Source organism: Macaca thibetana, chromosome 19 (assembly GCF_024542745.1).
Source record: "Macaca thibetana thibetana isolate TM-01 chromosome 19, ASM2454274v1, whole genome shotgun sequence".
Lineage (NCBI taxonomy): Eukaryota > Metazoa > Chordata > Mammalia > Primates > Cercopithecidae > Macaca > Macaca thibetana.
The window spans coordinates 38,608,676-38,630,776 of NC_065596.1; the positions used below are offsets into that span (position 1 = coordinate 38,608,676).

Genomic DNA, 22,101 nt, shown 5'->3' on the forward strand with positions numbered 1-22,101 from the left:
TGGCCGGATCTCAGCTCACTGCAAGCTCCGCCTCCCGGGTTCACGCCATTCTCCGGCCTCAGCCTCCCGAGTAGCTGGGACTACAGGCGCCCGCCACCTTGCCCGGCTAGTTTTTTGTATTTTTAAAGTAGAGACGGGGTTTCACCGTGTCAGCCAGGATGGTTTCGATCTCCTGACCTCGTGATCCGCCCGTCTCGGCGTCCCAAAGTGCTGGGATTACAGGCTTGAGCCACCGCGCCCGGCCCAAAATCAACTTTTTAAAAACTAAGCTGGGGCTGGGCGTGGTGGCTCACACCTGTATCCCAGCACTTTGGGAGGCTGAGGCGGGTGGATCACCTGAGCTCAGGAGTTGGAGACCAGCCTGGCAAACCAGCAAGGTGAAACCCCATCTCTACTAAAAACACAAAAATTAGCTGGGTGTGGTCGTGGGTGCCTGTAAGCCCAGCTACTCAGGAGGCTGAGGCACGAGAATCACTTGAACCCAGGAGGTGGAGGTTGCAGTGAGCCAAAATCGCGCCATTGCACTCCAGCCTGGGCAACAAGAGCAAAACTCTGTCTCAAAAACAAATAAAGAAGAAAAGGTTTTAAAAATTGATAAACCACTAGCAAGAGAGAGAAAGAGAGGACACATCAGGCATGAGAGAAGTGACATCATCACAGACTGTGCAGACATTAAAATGCATAGGCATATTAGGAACTAGATATTACTAAGGCAGTAAACCAGACCACTAGCAAATTTGTTGAGAAACACAATTTATCAACTATTAGTTGATAATACTGATACGCATCTTCTGTGTGCCAGGACCTTGAGGCCCAGCTCCAGGCAGAAACTCAGCAGTGGTTGGGAAGGCATCAGATGTCAGATGGCGCAAAGGGGACTCAGAGCGCAGGGATAATGGGAAAGAACACAGAGGAATCCAGCCATTTCCACAGCATCCAGCTCTGCTGTGGGAGGCTGGGAACAGCCTAGCACTACCACCCTGTGACTGGGAGGACAAGACCACAAAATGCAGCTTCCCTGAACTTCCTCTTGGTGATGAGGTTTATGTGGTCAAGGTAGAGGTGGGTACGTCTGGAACCTCAAGCAACCTGCCCATACCTGCTGGGACCAGGCCAAGGTGCCCAGTGAGTAAGAGGCAGCGTCCTGGAAGAGCACAGATGGAGTCCCTGAGAAGCATTGGTTGGCGGGGTGCTGTGGCTCCCACCTGTAATCCCAACACTTTGGGAGGCTGAGGCAGGGGGATTACTTGATCCCAAGAGTTCAAGACCACCTGGGCAACATAGTGAGACTCATCTCCACAAAAAATAAATAATAGAAAGAAAAATGTGAGTTGGCCAGGTAAGGTGGCTCATGCCTGTAGTCCTAGCTACTCAGGAGGCTGAGGCAAGAGGATCACTTAAGGCCAGGAATTCAAGACAAGCTTGGGCAACATAGCTCTACAAAAAATAATAATTTCTAGACGTGGCGATGCATGCCCAGGCTCCCAGCTACTTGGGAGGCTGAGGCAGGAGGATCGCTTGAACCTGGGAGATCGAGGCTGCAGGAAGCCCGACTGCACCACTGGGCTCCAGCCTGGGTGAGAGTGAGACCCTGTCTCAAAAAAGAAAAGGAACCCATCCACTTTCAGGACACAGGATTCCAGCCCACTCAGCCCTGGGAGTCCAAGACATTTTAAACAAACTCTCTCTTCACATTTATTAATTCCTAGCAGGAATGAGGGAGCGCCCTCCAGCCCCCCAGGGAGCCCAGCCTTCTGCTGCAACAGGACGGGTGGGAGCCAGTCCAGAATCCCCCGCACTTCTGAGGACACCAGCAGCACCCTGGCCCGCGGCTGCATCAGCTTTCTAGACAACGGGAGAAAAGAGAAGTGGAGGAGGAGGGGAAATCCTATACCCTCCTCCCTGCGGAAATCAAGGCCGACCTCCCTGACGCCCCCGGGAAGCGCGTGATGGGCTGCCAGCCGAGTCCCCCATCTGTGCCTCCAGCTGCAGAGCCTTTGCTGGGCGCTTCCTCGCCCGTGATTCCCCCAAGAGCCCTGGGGAGACCCAGCGCTAACCACGGTGCCCAAGGGAGGAGCCGGGAGAGGCCCTCCTGGAGGTGGGCACAGCCCAGGCAAACGCCAGCGGATGGGACCCAGGGAAACGTCACCTGCCACCAGGAGCTCCACGGGGTCGCTGAGCTCCGACTCGAAGGTGTTGGGCCCCCAGGAGCGGTAGCGGCACCTGTAGCTGCCAGCGTGCTGAGGCCCCACAAAGGTCAGCTCGAAGTTCGCAGCGGCCTCGGGGGTGTGGACCGTGTCCAGGGCCTTCGTCTCGCCCTCGCGCAGCAGCTCGAAGGTGACGTCGGGGATGGGGCCCTCGCAGCGCAGGACGGCGTCTCGGCCCGCCAGCACTGCCCCACTCCACGCTGCCCGGAGCTGAGGCCTGGGAGGGGGTCCTGGGCGGAGCGGGCGGGTGGTCGGGCGCGGCCACACCCCAGGCTGCGCCCGCACCTGCGCCTCAGCCCCGGCTTCATCTTCCCTCTCTCTCGTTCCTGAGCGCAGACGGCTCCTCCGGCCCCGCCGAGCTGCGCCCGCTGCCTTCACACCCTGGACATCCGCTTGACACCTCGGTGTCTGGTGTTCCCCGCACCCCTCCCCCGGGACCGTGGAAGTCCCAGATTCGGGCCTGCTCTGGGGTTTCTGGGGTCCCCAGCCTCGGTCCCTCGGACGGGTGAAGGGAAAAAGAAATGATGGAGAAAACGGTGCTCCTTCAGGGAGGAACCAAAAAAGGACATACCATTTATGTCAATAGATGAGGTTTTTTCCCTCCGTAAGTTAAACTTAAATTTAAAAGTGTATTTAAGGTGTCGGGCGCAGTGGCTCACACCTGTAATCCCAGCACTTTGGGAGACCGAGGCAGGCGGATTGCCTGAGCTCAGGAGGTCGAGACCAGCCTGGGCAACACGGTGCAACCTCATCTCTACTAAAATACAAATAGTTAGCCGGGCGTGGCAGCGTGCGCCTGTAATCCCAGCTACTCGGGAGGCAGAGGCAGGAAAATTGCTTGAACCTGGGAGGCGGAGGTTGCAGTGAGCCGAGATCCCGCCACTGCACTCCAGCCCGGGTGACAGAATGAAACTCCATCTCAGAAAAAGGATCAACTGTAAGGAATCAAATCTTACAAAATCATGGAAGATTTTGGTAACGCTGTTGATAATTTCAGGGAAATTAATGAAGTACATATAAGTACTTGATTTAAACATGTATTTTATTCACTAGTTTGAGTATCTTGCCATGGAAGATACTAGCTCAGCCTAGCAGAAAAGTACAATATGTATAATATACTTTCGCATTTTAAAAGTTATATTCCCTATCCATTTTGAAATGCTGGGCTAACTACATGAAGTTACTTGCAATTAATTGACAGCTAATCAGGCATTTTGAAAGCTTGATTGGATTAACTATAATGTTGAAACTTGATAAAATCGTAATGTTGATTTTTACTGTGAAACGTAAACACATCCTAGTTTAATTTTGTGTCTTAGTGTGGATTTACAAATTTACTACAGTTATTCTGAGCCGGGAACACAATCAGATTTCAGGCCAGTTTGATACTGGCTGTACTTAATTCTAAAAGGAGAGTAGGACATTATACTAAATGTTATGTCAATGGGACTGTGTTGTCTGTGGAGCTTGGTAAATTAATCATTTTCTTCAGACTTGAAGGAGAGTGATAAAATTTGGAGTTAGGATAATGATGTACAATTTAAAGATTAAACTTTTTTTTTTTTTTTTTTTTTTTTGAGATGGAGTTTCGCTCTTCTTACCCAGGCTGGAGTGCAGTGGCACTAACTGGACTCACTGCAACCTCCACCTCCTGGATTCAAGTGATTCTCCTGCCTCAGCCTCCCAAGTAGCTGGGATTACAGGCATGCACCACCACGGCTGGCTGATTTTGTATTTTTAGTAGAGACGGGGTTTCTCCATGTTGGCCAGGCTGGTCTTGAACTCCTGACCTTATGATGCACCCACCTCGGCCTCCCAAAGTGCTGTGATTACAGGCGTGAGCCACTTTGCCTGGCCAAAATTAAACATTTTTCATCAATTGTGGAAGGTGGCTTGTAAAACTGCAAGAATAGGCCAGGCATGGTGACTCACAACTGTAATCCCAGCACTTTGGGAGGCTGAGGCGGGCAGATCATGAGATCAGGAGTTCAAGACCAGCCTGGACAACATAGCGAAACTCCATTTCTACTAAAAATACAAAAATTAGATGGGCGTGGTGGCACGCGCCTCTAATCCCAGCTACTCAGGAGACTGAGGCAGGAGAACTGCTTGAACCCAGAAGGCGAAGGTTGCAGTGAGCTGAGATTGCGCCACTGCTCTCCAGCCTGAAAGAATAAAAGTAAGTTATCCAAAAAGCAAAAGGAAGAGGGAAGGGAAGGGGAGGGGAGGGAGAGATGGGGGGAGAGAAGGAAGTGGGGGAAAGAGAGAGAGAGAAAGAAAAGAAAGAGAAAGAGAAAGAAAAAAGAAAGGAAAGGAAATGAAAAGAAAAGAGAAAAAAGAAAAGAGAAAACAATGCTCCCAGCAAACAGCACAACTCAAGGTCTGGAGGTCAGACCTGTGCTCTCAGGCTCCGCTGGGCTCCGAGTCCTGGAGACGTCGATGAGGAAATCAGAGGGACAAACAGAGCTGGGGACGGCGGGGCTGGGGAGAGGGACATCAGCCGTGCGCCTGCTGGCCCGGGGCCGGGGCTGGGGCTGGGGGGCCAGTACGACGACTGACATGGCCAGTAAGAAAAACAGCAGCCACAGAGCTGCACGGATCTGACCAGGAAAACCTGGGTCCAGCCTCCCTGCTGCTGACTACGATGCTACACGTGACCTACGGGCTTGTGACCCGCGGGAAATAAGCCAAAATTCCAGGCGTCCCCAGGACCCTGGACCACCGATCGCCTGCTTCCCACCAGAGTAGTTGATGGGGGCTGAACCAAGGCCCAGAGCGCCGCCGTCAGACGCCCAAGGAAAGGCGGGCAAAGGCAGGAGGCCCCGAGGGGCACTGAACCCTCGCCCGCCCTCGCTGGTGCCCCGCCAGCTCACCGTCCACACGCAGCTCCAAGCGCTCGCTGGGCGCGGAGCCCCCAAAAGGCGGCTTCAGGTCCACGTAGACGCAGCTGTAGTTGGCGGAGTCGGCCACCGAAATGTTGTGCAGCTCGAAGAGTGCCTCGGTCCCAGCGGGGCTCTGCAAACGGTGCACGCGGTGCCCGCCCCCGTCCTCGCGCACCAGGGCGAAGCGCGCGCCCTCCAGCGGCGCCAGGCACCGCAGCCGCACGCGCGTGCCGGGCTCCGGGTTCCGACTCGCAGGCTCCGCAGTGAACTCCGGCGCAGGCAGCGTCTCTGCGGAGCAGCACGCGGGCTGACCCGGGCGCCGAGCGGATGGCTCGGCCCTAACGCGTGGTCTGGCCTCGCGCTCTTTGCTTTGACTGAGTCTTTTGCCCGCAGTGATCTGGCCAGTTTTCTCCCTCGCCTCCTCCGGCCCCGCCCCACCTTTCCAGCCCAGTCCTTCTTGGATATCTCACACGCACGCACCCTTTCACTGTTTCTTAGTAATTTGTCTATAGACACAGACGGGAAGCGGGGACGGGGACATGTTTTGTGCATGGCTTGATGCCTGGTGCACGATGCCGCTCAGTAGTGGATTTGCTCCCCAAGCGTCTTCTGGGCACCGCCCCAATGTCCGCGCTACTGAGGGGCCCCTGTGGTCCGCTGGGCATGGGGTTTGCTGTCCCGTGCTCAGAGTTTGCTAAACACCATCAGGCCCAGGGCAAGCGAGCAGAGAAGCTGCCTCAGGACAGGCCCTCAGTGCCCACGCAGACCTGGCAGCCGGGATGGGACCCCGGCCAGGTGGTGCCCCCTGTGGCCTGGGCCAGACCTGTTCACCCAGTTATTCTTTGTGGGGCCTGAAAGTTGCCAAGCTCATCGTCCCATTGGCAGTTCAGGATCTTTAATGGTGGGGCGGGAGGTGGGGCGGGGGGTGGGTGCGGTGGGCGGGTAAAGTTGGGATTGGACCCTGGCCCAGAGTGTTGCACTTCCCCAGGCTCTACACCTGGTACTGCTCCTGCTCCCCGGGGACCCAGCCAAGCCCCTGTCCCTGCTGGCCCCGGCTCACCATCGCTCAGAATCAGCTCGACTGGCGCACTGTCCCCGGACCAGGCGTTTTCGTTGTCATGCAGCCGGTAGCGGCAGGTGTAGTGACCTCCATCCCCCAGGGCCACCGCGTTCAGGTGAAAGAAGATGCGGTCTGGGCTGGTGCTGCTCCTGGGTACCAGCAGCTCTTTCTCCCCGCGCCACAGCTGGAAGTGCACTCCACTCAGGGGAGCGACGCAGGTGAGGGTCACCTTGTTACCAGGGCGCAGGACCTGGGCGGACTCTCCATGGTGCATCAGCACAGGTGGTGGTGGTGCAGCTGCAATGCAGGCAGCATTACTGGGCTGCCCCATCCCTGGAGCTGCCCTCTGCCCAGTCCCCAGACCTCTGCCCTCCAGGTGGCAGCCCCAGGAACACCCTTCCATTCTTTTTTTTTGAAACGGAGCTTCGTTCTTGTGACCCAGGCTGGAGTGCAGTGGCGCCATCTCGGCTCACTGCAACTTCCGCCTCCTGGGTTCAATGGATTCTCTTGCCTCAGCCTCCCAAATAGCTGGGACTACAGGCACCTGCCACCACACCTGGCTAATTTTTCTATTTTTAGTAGAGACAGGGTTTCACCATGTTGGCCAGGCTGGTCTCAATCTCTTGACCTTGTGATCCACCGGCCTCAGCCTCCCAAAGAGCTGGGATTATAGGCACAAGCCACGGTACCCGGCCCACCCTTCCATTCTTTGGGCATCCTCTGCCCAAACTCCTTCGCAACCATCAGACCCAGGCAACTGTGTGGCCAGCTTCCTGGACCTGGTCCTGGGCAGGGGCATTCAGCATGGAGGTCAGGGTCAATGTGGTCATGCCCCCTGTAACCCCCTCCCCAGCATCTCCCAGAGATGATTCCCACAGTCACCGAGCTCCTCAATGATCACGGTAGCGCTGGGCTCAGAGAGGGCGCCTGCCACATGGGTCCGGTAGCTGCAGCTATAGTTGCCATCCTGGTGGACAGGAAAGGCGGCCTCCACACCCTCCTGGGCCTCAGGCATCTCCAGAAACTCATGGTCGCCTTCCCGCTTCAGCAGAAAAGTCACACCCCGAAGCCCGCCTCGGCACACTGCTGTTGTGTTCAGACCGGGCGTGATCCAGGACACAGGTGTCATTGAGAGCCAGGGAGGAGGCAAGGACTCTGTGGGTGGGGTGGAGTTGAAGAGTGGTTCTGTATAACACGGGAGACAGGGGAAGCCCAGCAGAACCTGGGCCCCATCCTCAAAAAATGTGAGGGAGACAGGGATAGAGGGCATTGCTGGGAAAAGGCAGCCAGGCACTGGTGGAAACAAGGCATACAGCAAGAGAAAAGAGTGCGTGGGAGCTGTATGGCATGCCGGGCCTGCTGGAGACACAACCATTTATTCCTCACAACACTCTGGGGTTAGCACAGATATCACCCCATTCGACAGATGGGAAGATTGAGGCTCAGAGACATCAGGTGACTTGGAGGACGGGAGGCCCCCCTGTCAGCCACCTACTCACTGCCTCCTGGCCCCCAATTCATGCCCCAGCTTACTTGGCCCCGTCAGCTCCAGCAGCTTGCTCAGCTGGGTCCATCCTGTGAACAACCCTGAGCGGCAGCGGTAGCGGCCCTGGGTGTCACCCGTCAGCAGGAACTGGTGCTTGATGGCAGGTGAGTCAAGGTGCACGGGCTCCTGGGCCACCCCATTCTTGAACAGCTGGAAGTCTGGGGTCCCCAGGCGGGCCTGGCACGTCAGCATCACATTGGCCGAGGGTTTCAGCAGCGATTCGGACTCTGCCCACAGGCTGGGCTGGGTCTCATAAACTGCAAGGGGTGGCTGGGATCAGCTCAGGGCCACAGGGACAGGGCTCACCCACAGCCTAGGCCCACCATTCCCAGACCTCAGTCCTGCACTCACATGTGGCTGCTTCTGTCACTGGGCCCATGGGGAGACCTGCGGAGACAGCCCCGGTGAGTCTCCCGTTCCAGCCCCTTCCCGCCCCAGGGACCCAGACCCCGGGAGGCCTCACCCCAGAACAAGAGAAAGGCCACCAGCATGGACATGATGGTCGTGCTCACTCCGGTGCAGTGAGTGTCTGCGGTGAGCGTCTGAAGCAATGAGGCCCCAAGGGAGGGTGGCAGGGGCAGCTCGGACACTGACCTCTTCCCGTGTTTGTCCTTCCCGGAAGGCGAGGGCAGGGCCCCCATGGGGTGAGGGCAAAGGGCTAACTTCTGAGGCCTCAGGATGCTCAGCAACAATTATGATCAATAATCATGGATAATTAATAAACTAAATCAACAACGAGTCATAAAATGATGCTAAAATCACTTCATCCTCATTTCAGTGCTGGATTCTGTTCTAGAATGGGACCCTGAGCTCTCCCCACTCTGCCTGGAGCTGCTGAGGTCAAGTGGACAGTGCCAGGGCTGAAGCCCAGTAAGCCCCTCCCTGTCACACCAAACCGCATGTGTATTTGGGGATTAGCCTCAGCTCAGAGCCAGGCTCTCTGAATTCTTGAGAAACCTGAACATTTCCTGCCACACCCCCACCCCAGGGAAACGGCAGCAACCCTTTGAGGAAGATACACTGTCTATTCTTGCCGCAGGACTGGTTCTTCCTTAAAAAAGATTGTTTTCCCTGCAACTGAGGGGCCATGTGTCTGGGGACTGACCTGGGTCTGTAAACTGGGTATCACGTAAATGGAACCCCATTCTCTCCAGCCACCCCTTATCCCCCCCAGAGTTCCAACTAGTCTGGCACGCTGCAAATGGACAAGTGTGAAATGCACTCCCAAGAGATACTACTATGCTTCAAAATAACTGCAAGGTTTTCATTCATGTAATTGGCATAAACCTGGGGAACAAGGATGGTGACGGTATCTAAGGGTAATTGATCAAGGAGGATGGGACACAACAGTAGATTGGATCAAGTCTATCTACAGGAGATGACTTACAAAGATTCAATTTAAGATGTAAGCTTGTGCAGCTTGAAAGATACTGAGTTTGTCTGACAGCTTGACTAAGACCTGGACTCAATGGTGGCCCAAATTCAATGAGGTTGAATTGCTAGAACTCCCTTGGTACAGGGAGAGTAGGAATTTTGGAGAAAGGAATCCAAAAGTTTAGGGATACAGGACACGTTGAAGTGGGTTTAACGTATACATTCAGCATGTGCCAGATCACGTACACACACAGAGTACCAAGGAGGATATCTTTGTTACAAAAGCACTGGGAAATACATTAGTCAGTGGGGCACCCATATCCCTGAAACTTGCTGCAGTGGCAGTCCTCTGAAGGGCAGTATGGCCCTCGGAATTGCTGCCACTGAAACGGCCTCTGATTTTGGTGATGAAAGATGGACGTGACAGAGCTCAAATAACAGGGCCTACCTGCCAGAGATGAGACTTGGATTCATCATGATTGGAGGCAGGAACAAGGAGGTGATCAGAATGTTTTAACCCTCAGGGAAGGAAGGATTGCTTCTACTAGGGAGAAAGGCTCAGGATTACTTGGAAGGTTGAAGATTCTCTTTTTTTTTTTTTTTTTTTTTTTTTTTGAGACGAAGTCTCGCTCTGTTGCCCAGGCTGGAGTACAGTGGCACAGTCTCAGCTCACTGCAACCTCCGCCTTCTGGGTTCAAGCTATTCTCCTGCCTCAGCCTCCCGAGTAGCTGGGACTACAGGTGTGCAACACCATGCCCGGCTAATTTTTTGCATTTTTAGTAGAGACGGCGTTTCACTGTGTTAGCCAGGATGGTCTCGATCTCCTGACCTTGTGATCCGCCTGCCCCGGCCTCCCAAAGTGCTGGGATTACAGGTGTGAGCCACCGCACCCGGCTGAGATTCTCTTTCAACAACTATTGATTTGGCAAATGCTTTTTTCCCATCAATATGCAAGGACCACCAAAACTATCTTCTTTCTGTTTGGCAAGGACAAAAGTACACCTTCACAGCTTGCCTCAGGACTAAATCTGCAACTTTTTTTTTTCTTAACTCCCCAACCTTGTTATGCAACCCCTCCCTTCCCCTCCCTTCTCTTTTCTTTTCTTTTCTTTTTTCTCTTCTTTTCTTTTCTGATGGAGTCTCACTCTGTCACCCAGGCTGGAGTGCAGTGGTGCGATCTCAGCTCACTGCAACTTCTGCCTCACGTATTCAAGCGATTCTCCTAACTCAGCCTCCCAAGTAGCTGGGATTATAGGCATGCACCACCACACTCAGCTAATTTTTGTATTTTTTAGTAGAAACAGGGTTTCACCACGTTGGCCAGGCTGGTCTCGAACTTCTGACCTCAGGTGGTCCACCTGCCTCGGCCTCCCAAAGTGCTGGGATTACAGGCATGAGCCACTGCGCCCAGACACAATTTTCTCATTCTGTCATAATCCCTGCGTAGCTCTTGATAATTCTGATTTCCCACAGAATATCATGCCATTCCACTATATGGATGACAACAGCTGCTTGGATCATAAAGTGGCAGGTACCTTAGGCAACCAAGTTAAATGCATGCTAAGGGTCCACCTTCTGGTAAAGTGCCTAGTGGTCTGCAGCCTGTTAGGACAGCCCCTCCTAAGACCAGTTGTTGCAATATGCACTATCTACCACTAGGAAAAGGGAACAATGGTTGGTGGGCTTCTGGATTTTGGACACAACGTATACACTCAAGTGTGCTTATCCAGTCCACGTATCATCTACAATTTTTTGTGGAGCTCAGAACAAGAGAAGTCCATATGGCAGGTCCCGGATACAAGGCAAGCTGCCACTTGGGCCCTAGGACCCAGAAGATTCAACATGGCTACTGGATCTGATGCAACCCAGAGTTTGTGGCACATAAGAATACTGAACTGAAGCCAGGCGTGGTGGTTCACACCTGTAATTCTAGCACTGTGGGAGGCCAAGGCAGGAGGAGTGCTTGAGGCCAGGAGTTCAAGACCAACCTGGCAAACACAGCCAGACCCCATCTTAAAAAAAAAAAAAAAAAAAAAAAAAAAAAAGAGAGAGAGAGAGAGAGAGAGAGAGAAAATACTGTCTCTCTTGCACCCCCTCAAAGTTCCAGCAACCACCATGGTTCAGCCTTTAGAGACCCAAGCCCCCCTTCCCAGTTCCTAGGATCTGGTAAAGCCACCTGTCTGCATTGCACCCCCAGCTCGAGGTGGGCCACATCACAGACTCGAATCGCTGCACAGGTCCACGTGCAAGGGACTTTTTGCTCCCCAGTAGAGAAGAACCGGGTGGCACCAACCGGAGGCCTGTGGATGTGATGCTGCGTCCACAAGAAGCCAGCAGTGTGTCAAGCGGGACAGAGTTATCCTTTAAAACGAATCCCAGCCACCACGGTGGAGAGAACCGAGGCAGGACGCAGAAGTGGACAGAATTCCGCTCCTCTCCCCGGCCCTAGGCCTCCTGCTACCCTTCCCCAGAGCCAGGCCTCTAAACCTCTTAGCCCTTGGCCGGAGACAGAAAACCCGCGTACAACTTCCGTTCTCGCTGGGGTGGAAGGAGGGAGGAGAGGGGACTCACACCCTGCCCTTGTTCCCTGCCGGAGCAATTTCACACAGTTCTCAGAGGAGACCACCACACCTGTCGGAGACCCCAGTTCTTGCCCACCTCTGCATGGACGAACCTCTCGCCGAAGTGGAGCTTACTACCTTCCCTGAGGTCAAGAGCCCATCCCACATGTCCCAGCCAGGTCTGGGTGGCCGGTGGGACTATTGTCAAAGGGACTGTGCAGCCAGGGTTCCCCACGCCCAATGCCACCCCTGCACTCCCAGCAGGAGGGCGCCCGCACTGGTGGCCCGAAAAAGGCTGGGCCAGCAGACAGTGCACTCACGCCCGGGACCCCGCAGTGCCGCGTGTCCGCGACCTCCCGCTCAGGCGCGTCCTCGGGTCAGGGCGCAGTGCGGCCCCCGTGCCGCTTCTGGTGCTCGTTGAGGTTGGAGCGGTGGCTGAAGGGCTTCCCGCACTCGCCGCAAGCGTAGGGCCTCTCGCCCGTGTGCGTACGCCAGTGGCTTACGAGCTCCGACTTGCGCACGAAGGCCTTGCTGCAGTGGGCGCAGACGAACGGCCTCTCGCCAGAGTGCAGGCGCTGGTGCTGGCGCAGCTCGGAGCTGCCGCGGAAGGCCTTGCCACATTCTGCGCAGGCGAAGGGCCGCTCGCCCGTGTGCGTGAGCCGGTGGTGCGCCAGGCCCGAGCTGCCGCGAAAGGCCCTACCGCAGTCGGCGCAGGCGAAGGGCTTGGCGCCCGAGTGCGTGCGCTGGTGGCTGAGCAGGTTGGAGCGCTGGCTGAAGGCCTTTCCGCATTGGGCGCACGCGTGGGGCTTCTCGCCCGTGTGCACGCGCCGGTGCTCCGCCAGGTAGGAGCCCATGACGAAAGCCTGGCCGCACTCGGCGCACCCGAAGGGCCGCTCGTCCGTGTGCGTGCGCTGGTGCTGCAGGAGCTGAGAGCTCTCGCGGAAAACCTTTCCGCACTCGGCGCAGGGGAAGGGCTTCTCGCTGCTGTGCGTGCGCCGGTGCTGCCGCAGCCCCGCCACGCGCACGAAGGCCTTGCCGCAGTCGGGACAAGCGTGTGGCCGCGCGCCCGCGTGGATCTTCAGGTGCTCAGCCAGGTTGGAGCTCTGGCTGAAGGCCTTGCCGCAGTCCGGGCAGGCGTGTGGCCGCGCGCCCGTGTGCACGCGCTGGTGCTCCAGGAAATTGGAGTTCCAGCTGAAGGCCTTGCCGCAGTCCGGGCACTCGTAGGGCTTCTCGCCCGTGTGCGTGCGTCGGTGCTGCACCAGCGTGGTGCTTCGACCGAAGGACTTGCCGCAGTCCGGGCAGCGGAAGGGCTTCAGGCCGCTGTGTGTCTCCTGGTGGTGGATGAGCTGCGAGTGAGCGCGGAAGGCCTTGCCGCACTCCCCGCAAGCGTAGGGCTTCTCGCCGCTGTGGATGCGTTGATGCTGGCTGAGGTTGGAGCTCCAGGCGAAGGCCTTGCCGCACTCGGGGCACGTGTACGGTTTCTCGCCTGTGTGCACGCGCCGGTGCTGCAGCAAGTAGGAGCTCTGGCTGAACGCCTTGCCGCACTCCCCGCACCGGCAGCCGGGCTCCTCTGGGAGAGGCGAAGGGCGCAACGTCCAGTCTACATACTCCCGGGGCCCAGCCCCGTCCCGCCCACCATCTGCGGGGCCCAGCTCCCTGTCGGGGCCCCCCTGTTCGTCCGCCGCCCCCAGTTTGGCTTGCTGCCGCTCGCCGTCCCCTGCCTCTCCTGGGACCTCCGTGGAGTCTTCCCAGGACCCCCAGTCTCCAGACACAGCCCCCTCAGAGGGGCGCCTCGTGGCAGTCTTCACACTGCAGAGGCCCTGGCCTTCCTTTGGGGCCATCTGCAGGTACCTCCCTCCTGGGGACTCCATCTCGCCCCTGTGACCTAAAACAGGAGAGAAAAGGTAAGTGCCTTAGAGAATACAAAGAACACCAGACAGAGGGCCTTTGGGAGACATGACGGTGGGTGGGCTGTCATCCCCACTCTTCTCCTCCACGGCCCTGGATGCCCAGTGCCCTCTGGAGCCTGGAGCAGGAAGTTCAGCAGGCGGGCTAGACACTCGGGACGGGCCAGCACTCTGGGCCTGCCTGACAGGGCCACGTGCACATCCCTACACCTGGCCCCGCCCAGCAGGAGGGGATGGGGCGCCAGCATCGTGGAAGGACTCAAAGCTGCCTACGCACCTGCACTGGCTGTACTGTGGCACCACTCTCCTCCCCTTGCTTGATTCTTGCTGCAGCCGCTCCACCAGGGCGGTGGCCTCCTCAGGACTGCCTGGCCACTGCTCCTGCGCGTAGGCCTGGATCTCCGGGAGCAGTGTGCCCAATAACTGCTCCAGCACCAAGAGCTCCAGCATCTGCTCCTTGGAGCAGGCCTTGGGCATCAGCCACTGGCAACACAGCTCATGCAGCTGAGCCAGGGCCCCTCGGAGCCCTGCTGCCTCCTCATAGGGGAACCCCCAGAAGCACTGGCCAGGGCTCTTCGAGCTGGGCTCACCCACCATCAGTTCCAGTGGACTCTGGAGGACCTAGGGGGCCAGGGCTCATGCCCCACTCGTCTGGGCAGCCATCCTGCCCCTTCCCCGGGAGGGGAAGGCAGCTGCATGGCCCAGGGTACTTTCTCTGGAGCTGGAAACAAAGGTGAGCCTGTGAGCACAGCAAGGCCACGAAGGTCCCCTCCTTGGGACCACCTGAGACTGAGTAAAAATGGAAGAATGGGGGTATCAGCGCTTCTGGCCCCCAGCGTCAGCATCTTTGCCCACCTGTGTGTCCAGGTGCCTGAGGGACACAATGAGGTGCCATGGCTGCTTGTACCATCCATTCCCCTCTCCCTGCTTTTCTTGAGGGTCCCTGCCCAGCCCTGTCTCCTTGGCTCCCTTCATCCCACACACAGAACACCTAAGGCAGAGATTGTGAACAGGACACCCGGAGTCAGACCAGCAGATGGGTCCTGTTTGTCCCCTCCAGGAAGTGTTTTAAAAATGTAAGTTAGGCCAAGCACGGTGGCTCACGGCTGTAGTCCCAGCACTCTGGAAGGCCGACGCAGGCAGATCACGAGGTCAGGAGTTCCCCAATACCAGCGTGGCCAACATGGTGAAACCCCCTCTCTACCAAAAATACAAAAATTAGCCAGGCATGGTGGCAGGTGCCTGTAATCCCAGCTGCTCGGGAGGCTGAGGCAGAGAACTGCTTGAACCTGGGAGGTGGAGGTTGCAGTGAGCCGAGATCGTGCCACTACACTCCAGCCTGGGTGACAAATCGAGACTCTGTCCCAATAAAATAAAATAAAAAGAGAATAAAGTAGGTACACACTACAAGGTGAATGAATCTTGAAAATATTATGCTAAGTATAAATGAAAAAATTCAGACACAAAATACTTCATATTATGTGATTCCATTTATATGAAATGTCCAGAACAGATAAGTCTATAAGAGACAGAAAGTAGATTAGTGTTTGCCAGGATCTAAAGGGAAGACAGAAATGGGAGATACAGCTGTGGGAGTGATGAAAATATTCTGGAATTAGTGGTGATGACTGTGCAATACTGAATATACTAAAAACCACTGAAGCATATACTTTAAAGGATGAATTTTATGGTATTTATGTTTTTTAAAAAGTTAACCAATCTCAAAAGCTTAAAAACTGTATGACTCCATTTATGCAATACTTTCTTTTCTTTTCTTTTTTTTTTTTTTTTTTTTTGAGACAGGGTCTGGCTCTGTCACCCAGGCCGGAGTGCGGTGGTATGATCTCATCTCCCAGGCTCAAGCCATCTTCCCACCTCAGCCTCCCAAGGAGCTGGGACATCAAGTGCGTGCCACCATACCTGGCTAATTTTTTATTTTTTTATTTTTGAGATGGAGTTTCACTCTTTCGCCCAGACTGTAGTGAAGTGGCACAATCTCGGCTCACTGCAGCCTCTGCCCCAGGATTCCAGCGATTTTCCTGCCTCAGCCTCCTCAGTAGCTGGGATTACAGGCACCTGCCACCAGGCCTGGCTAATTTTATTTTATTATATTTTATTTTTTAGTAGAGACGGGGTTTCACCATGTTAGCCAGGCTGGTCCCGAACTTTTTTTTTTTTTTTTTTTTTGAGAGGGAGTCTTGCTCTGTCGCCCAGGCTGGAGGGCAGTGGCACCATCTTGGCTCACTGCAAGCTCTGCCTCCCGGGTTCACAACATTCTCCTGCCTCAGCCTCCCAAGTAGCTGGGACTACATACGCCTGCCACCACGCCCTGCTAATTTTTTGTATTTTTAGTAGAGACGGGGTTTCACCATGTTAGCCAGGATGGTCCCGATCTCCTGACCTCGTGATCTGCCCTCCTCGGCCTCCCAAAGTGCTGGGATTACAGGCGTGAGCCACCGCGCCCGGCCTGTCAGCTAGTCCCGAACTCTTGACCTCAGGTGATCCACCCACCTTGGCCTCCCAAAGTGCTAGTATTACAGGCGCCACACACCTCGCCCAGTCTATGCAACATTCGTGAAATGACAAAATGGTAGACATGAGAACAGATTACTAGTTGACAAAAAGAGGTTAACAGGGGGCAGAGGTAGGAGGGAAGGGTATGCGGCTCTGAAAGGGCAACACGGGGATCCTGTGGTAATGGAAATGTTCTGCATCTCGGTTGTGATATTGTACTCTAGTTTTTCTCTTTTCTTTTTTTGAGACAGTCTCTCGCTCTGTTGCCCAGGCTGGAGTGCAGTGGCGCGATCTGGGCTCACTGCGACCTCCGCCTCCTGGGTACAAGCGATTCTCCTGCCTGAGCCTCCTGAGTAGCTGGGATTACAGGCACCAGCCTCCACTCCCATCTAATTTTTGTGTTTTCAGTAGAGATGGGGTTTCACCACGTTGTTCAGGCTGGTCTTTAACTCCTGAGCTCAAGGGATCCACCCGCCTTGACCTCCCAAAGTGCTGGGATTACAGGCATGAGCCACCGAACCTGACCTCTAGTTTTTCAAGATGCCACCTTTAGGGGAACTGGGTAAAGGGTACATAGGGTATGCATTATGTGTTACTGCATGTGAATTTATAATTACCTCAAATCAAAGGTTAAATTTTAAAATGACATCCGATTTCAATAAAAATCTATATTTGTGTATTGAAGACCCAGAAATCCGGGCCCCCAAGGGCCCATGTTTCTTAAGGTGGAGCCAGGCACCGCTGCCCCTTCATCCAGGGCCTGTGCTGTGCGACCCCGACTCGCCAGCCCCCAGCCCCATCTAATAGGGCTGCCGTCCTGAGTCCGTCCTCGTCGTGGGATACCATGTGAGCCACGGAAGGTCCTTCCTGTCGGCCTCGCTGCTCCAGCCTCCCCGACGTACTCACATCCACGCCGCGTGCCCTTTCTGAACCTGAACGCCTCCTCCTCACCACGACATGATCAGAGCCACCTCCCGCGTCAGTCCCAGCGCCCACGCCCCCAACAACGGGCATTCGTCTGACCGGTCACGGGTATTTGTCTCCCCACCAACCCCCAAGGCCTAGAGTGGACAAATACGGGGTGGATAAATGGGAAGAGGCTGCGGCCGGGTGGAGCGAGGCCTGTGCGGGCAGCTCCGCAGTCTCGGAGGCGAGGCCTAGCCTGGTGAGCTCCGGAACTACGAGGCGCGGGTGGGGGTTGATGAACGAATAAATGAATGTGGGAAGAAATGATGGCGCGGCAGGACATGAAGGCGGAGCCACAAGGCTGGAGGAGTGATGAGTGAATGAGTCAAAGAATAAACGAGCAGGAGGAACGATGCTACAGAACTGAATGCTATAAGGCTCGTGTTCACCGAGCAAGCGGCAGACAGGAGCCGTTTCCGCCCCGACCACGGTCGCCTCTGGCCCGAGCAGAGCCACTTCCGGGCCGCTCTGGAGGGCGCGGAGGCCTATCTCTGTGGTCCCAGAGAGCGCTGCTCAGGGCCGAGCCCCGCCCTGCCCCGCGCGGCGGGAGTGGTTGGAGCCGGAGGACAGATCTGTGCTTGGCCGGAGGGTGTCCGTTGGCGTCACTCACCGTCCTCAGCCCGCCCCTGCGTCCACTACGCGCTGCCTGAGAGGGGCCCGCACGGAGGCACGGGGAATGGTAGGAGGGGGGTACCGGGTCTCCTGGGGGGCGCGGTTGCATTCGGCGGAGCGGCCCAAAGCCTTGCGGTTCTCCCCACCGCGCCTGCGTAACTGTGGCGCGGCTGCGGGCGCGCGCCTTCTGGTTCCCGTGGGGCGGTGCCAAGGCCGAGCTACTCTGGCGTCCTGCGTTGCCATGGATGCGCTCCGCCCCTTCCTGTACCCGGCGCGCCGCTGCGGCACACATCCAACAGCTACACAGGCGCCCAGGGCTGCCCGGGTCGTGAACGCAGGTCGGGCCGATGTAGCTCCTCCCTGGCCGTCCTCCTCCGCCCCAGGCCGTCTTTACCACCCTGGAAACTCGCTGAGTTCACGCCACTGAGTTGCATCTCACACCCACGCGCTGTGGAACACCCACTAAGCTGGCATCCCCTAGAGTCCGTATCTCGGAAGCTAAGCAGGGTCGGGCCTGGTTAGTACTTGGGAGACCGCCTGGGAACAGCGGGCGCTGTTGGCTAAAATAAATAAGCAGGGCGCGGTGGCCCACTCCTGTAATCCCAGCACTTTGGGAGGCCGAGGCGGGCAGATCACGAGGTCAGGAGTTTGAGACCAGCCTGACCAATATGGTGAAACCCCGTCCCTACTGAAAATACAAAAATTCGGGTTGTTGGCGTGCGCCTATAATCCCAGCTACTCTGGAGACTAAGGCAGGGGAATCGCTTGAACCTGGGAGGCAGAAGTTGCAGTAAGCGGAGATCGTGCCACTGCACACTCCAGCCTGGGTGACATAGCAAGACTCCGTCTCAAAAAACAACATAGACCGGATGCTGTAAGTTAAAATAAATGAATAGCTAGAGACGGGATCTCGCTACATGGCCCAGGTTGGTCTTGAACTTCTGGGCTCAAGTGATCCTCCCACCTTGGCCTCCCAAAGTGCTAGGATTACAGACGTGCGTGAGCCACTGCACCCGGCGTGCACGAGTTTTTTTTTTTGTACCAATTTGTACTAGGGAGCTCTCACCCCAGCCCAGGTGGTTTGGGCAGGTGTGGGTACATGGCCCAGGTCCGCAGCACGGGGCAGTCCATCCCCCTGGCCCTGGCAATGGTCACTTTGGACCTGTTAGCATCATGGGACTTCTCTCTGAACTGTTAGGGCCTCTATCTGCTTTGAACCTGAGGCTGTGAGCACCTGTCAGCTGGGGCAGCTGCTGCCTTCTTGCCCTCATGAGGGATGAATCTGTTAGAGAATGAAGTCCATACAGAAAAGCAGAACTGAGGGATGGTGTGTTAGTTTCCTGTGGTTATGCAGCAAATTACCACAAATTTGGTGGCTTAAAACAGCAGAAATATATTCTCTCGCAGTTCTGGGGACCAGAAGTCTGACATCGATATAAGTGACCTGAAACAACATGTTGACAGGGCTGAGCTCCCTCTGGAAGCTCTAACGTAGAACCTTTCCTTGTCTTTTTCAGCACCTAGAGCTGCATTCGATGTACTCCTTGGCTTTTGGTCCTTTCCTCCATCATTAAATAACTGGTAACATTTTACTCTTTCTCTTATTAAGTTAAAATATTTAACGTATGTTCATTTTATCTCATTTGCCTGAGAGTCAATTTTAGCTTTAATTATTGGCCAGGCGGGGTGGCTCAGGCCTGTAATCCCAGCAATTTGGGAGGCAGAGGTGGGCGAATCATGAGGTCAGGAGTTTGAGACCAGCCTGACCAACATGGTGAAACCCCGTCTCTACTAAAAATACAAAAATTAGCCCTGTGTGGTGGTACATACCTGTAATCCCAGATACTTGGGAGGCTGAGGCAGGAGAATTGCTTGAACCTGGGAGGCAGAGGTTGCAGTGAGCCGAGATTGCACCACCGCACTCCAGCCTGGGTGACAGAGCTAGACTCTTGTCTCAAGAAAAAAAAAAGCGGGGCTGGGCGCAGTGGCTCACGCCTGTATTCCCAACACTTTGGGAGGCTGAGGCGGGCGGATCATGAGATCAAGAGATCGAGACCATCCTGGCCAATATGGTGAAACCCTGTCTCTACTAAAAATACAAAAATTAGCCAGGCGTGGTGGCATGTGCCTGTAGTCTTGGGTCACCCATGCTGGAAGAATTCAGCTGCCTGGCCATGAGGAAACTCAGGTCTGCGGTCCTGTGGAGAGGCAGTGGAGCAGTGCATCCTCCAAACCCAGTGGGGCCTTCAGATGATTGCAGTCTTGGCTGCCATGTTGACTTCAACCTCGTGAGAGACCTTGAGCCAGAATCACAGGCCAAGCTGGTCACAAATTCCCCACCCACAGAAAACGTGTGCAATGATAAATGTTTATTTGTTTATTTTTGAGACAAAGTCTTGGTCTCTCACCTAGGCTGGAGCGCAGTGGTGCGATCTCAGCTCATTGCAACCTCTGCCTCCCAGGTGCAAGGGATTCTTGTGCCTCACCCTCCCAAGTAGCTGGGATTAGAGGCACATGCCACCATGCCCAGCTAATTTTTGTATTTTTAGTAGAAACGGGGTTTTGCCACGTTGCCCATGCTGGTCTCGAACTCCTGAGCTCAAGCTATCCGCCCAGCTCAGCCTCCCAAGGCACTGGGATTACAGGCCTGAGCCATAACGCTTGGCCTGGAGCATACCCTTGATATGCAGACTAACCAATCCAGAGCCTCACTGGTGGCTCTATCTGGTCCACACACCGCAGGAGACAATATTCCTCTGTCTTAATCATCCCAGGAACAGGAGCCAAGCAGCTGGGGGACACTCCCACAGCTGAAGGCCCACAGGAATCACTCCAGCTAGCCAGTCCTGTGCTGTGAGCTCTGCTCTGCCTTGCTTTTCCCTTGGAAACCCCAGTAAAGGCTCTGGCTTAGAGCTCCCCCTTGCTCCTGCCCCTGCTGCCTCCGACAGATGCTGTACTTTCTCATGTGTCCTTCCTCATGGGCCGTGCCTCCTGTTTCCAGGATCTGTAAGCATGATGGACTTTGTTTTCCTGAGCTTGTCCTGTGTCTCTTCTTCTGGCCACACCTGACTGAGCAGCACATAAAAGCCACAGAACACCAGGAGAGCTGCTGCTTGGGGAAATTCTGCGGGAAGTGTCCTGGGGGACTAGGGGCAGGGCGAGCACTGCTCTCCCTCTCCTGAAGGCTGGGGAGAGCATCAAGGAGATTACCAGGTAGGAGGACCATGGGCAGGGCCTGCCTCATCAGGATGCTTTTCCCAGAACAGAGGGTAAAAATTTAAGCCCCTGGTGGGTGAGTCCTGGATTAACCAAGACCTGGGCCTTTTAGAGGCTGTGGAAGACAGAGGACACTGTGAGGTGAGTTTCTCTTGGGTGGATTCCCCAGGGGCCTCTGAGGCTGGTTTCAGGCCCTACCCTTTGGCTGCCCCACTGGAAGCTCTGAGCATCCACCCTTCAGAGGCGCTTTCCCTGGTCTGACCTTGGCAAGGGCAAATAAGAAGGTACTCCGTGGGGGGTCACCAATGTCTGAGGCGTAAACAGTGCCCGTCTGCACAGTAGCATGAGGGCCACAGAGTGTGGTAAATGTCAAGTGACCAGCCCAGGCGGTCCCCAGTGTGGCTGCAGGGGCCACTTAGGATTCTTCTGTTTGGGGGTCCCAGGCCACACTTGGGGAACCCTATTGGAAGCAACAAGGCCTAGGCCCTGAGGGCCCAGGGCTCTGCCCTCTCCAGTGCTCTAGCTGAGCCAGGAGCAAGCATCCTCCCGGCCCTCCCAGCTGGTGTGAGGAGGAAACCGCACGCCAAAGGGCAAGGTGCTCTGTACAGATCTGTCCCTAGTCGGCCTGCTCCAGTCGGCCTCTGGAGTGGGAGCCTTGGGTCTGTCTGGAACCAGCGTGGATGAAATGCAGGCAGAAACTGGAATCATAGCCATGGACAGCCACTTACATAGCTGGGAAAAAGCATGCTGTGCTAGATCCCGGTGGACTCTCACCTCTGCGGTGCTGGGGACTTTGTGCTGACACCTCAGGCACCCACTTCCACTCACACCGCGGAGGCTTGGGGAGATTCAGTTCAGTCTGGAGTCCGGCAGGGGATGACAATAGGGCGACCCCGACCGTCAGTCAGACCAGGGCAAGCTTGCCAGGGCATCGCACTTCACCAAAGGGAACCCTTTCTGCCGTGACTACGGAGCCGCCAGGGCCGGGACAGGCAGAAGCCTGCTCTGAGGTCTCACCTCTGGAGGGTTATGAGCTGTGCCAGGCCGGCTACGGTAGAGCGTGTGCAAACACCCCGAGGTCCCAAGGCTCCTGAAGCCGCCTAAGGGGCATGAGAGGCCCTAGGTTCGAATTCTGCCTTCACCGTCTTATGGTTGTGCCTCTGGAGAGTCACTTTTCCCCGTTTCCTCGCATACCAGAGAGCCAAGTAACAGGCACCGCGGCTCTGTGTGGACAGAGATCGTGGACACAGCGTCTG

General features: G+C 55.8%; 3 protein-coding genes and 1 long non-coding RNA gene across 4 annotated transcripts in view; 1 reads left to right on the forward strand and 3 right to left on the reverse strand.

The window, feature by feature from the left end:
- The window catches only part of ZSCAN18 (zinc finger and SCAN domain containing 18), a 407,087-nt gene that overhangs the window by 249,978 nt on the left and 135,008 nt on the right, over nt 1-22,101 (reverse strand). The gene's annotated exons all lie outside the window — the stretch shown is intronic.
- A1BG (alpha-1-B glycoprotein) lies at nt 1,675-8,289 on the reverse strand. The gene is made up of 8 exons (XM_050768637.1): nt 8,159-8,289; nt 8,047-8,082; nt 7,683-7,952; nt 7,032-7,304; nt 6,150-6,446; nt 5,081-5,377; nt 2,150-2,437; nt 1,675-1,845 (listed from the first exon to the last, which is right to left on the reverse strand). The coding sequence occupies exons 1-8, from the start codon at nt 8,190-8,192 to the stop codon at nt 1,838-1,840; spliced, it is 1,503 nt and encodes a 500-aa protein (XP_050624594.1). The 5' UTR covers nt 8,193-8,289; the 3' UTR covers nt 1,675-1,837.
- On the reverse strand, nt 9,677-13,651 carry ZNF497 (zinc finger protein 497). The gene has a single exon (XM_050768661.1). It carries the CDS (start codon nt 13,499-13,501, stop codon nt 12,008-12,010), a length of 1,494 nt encoding a protein of 497 aa, XP_050624618.1. The 5' UTR covers nt 13,502-13,651; the 3' UTR covers nt 9,677-12,007.
- Nucleotides 17,834-22,078, forward strand: LOC126941878 (uncharacterized). The gene is made up of 3 exons (XR_007721452.1): nt 17,834-18,146; nt 19,147-19,210; nt 20,631-22,078. It is a non-coding gene; the product is annotated as an uncharacterized LOC126941878 (long non-coding RNA).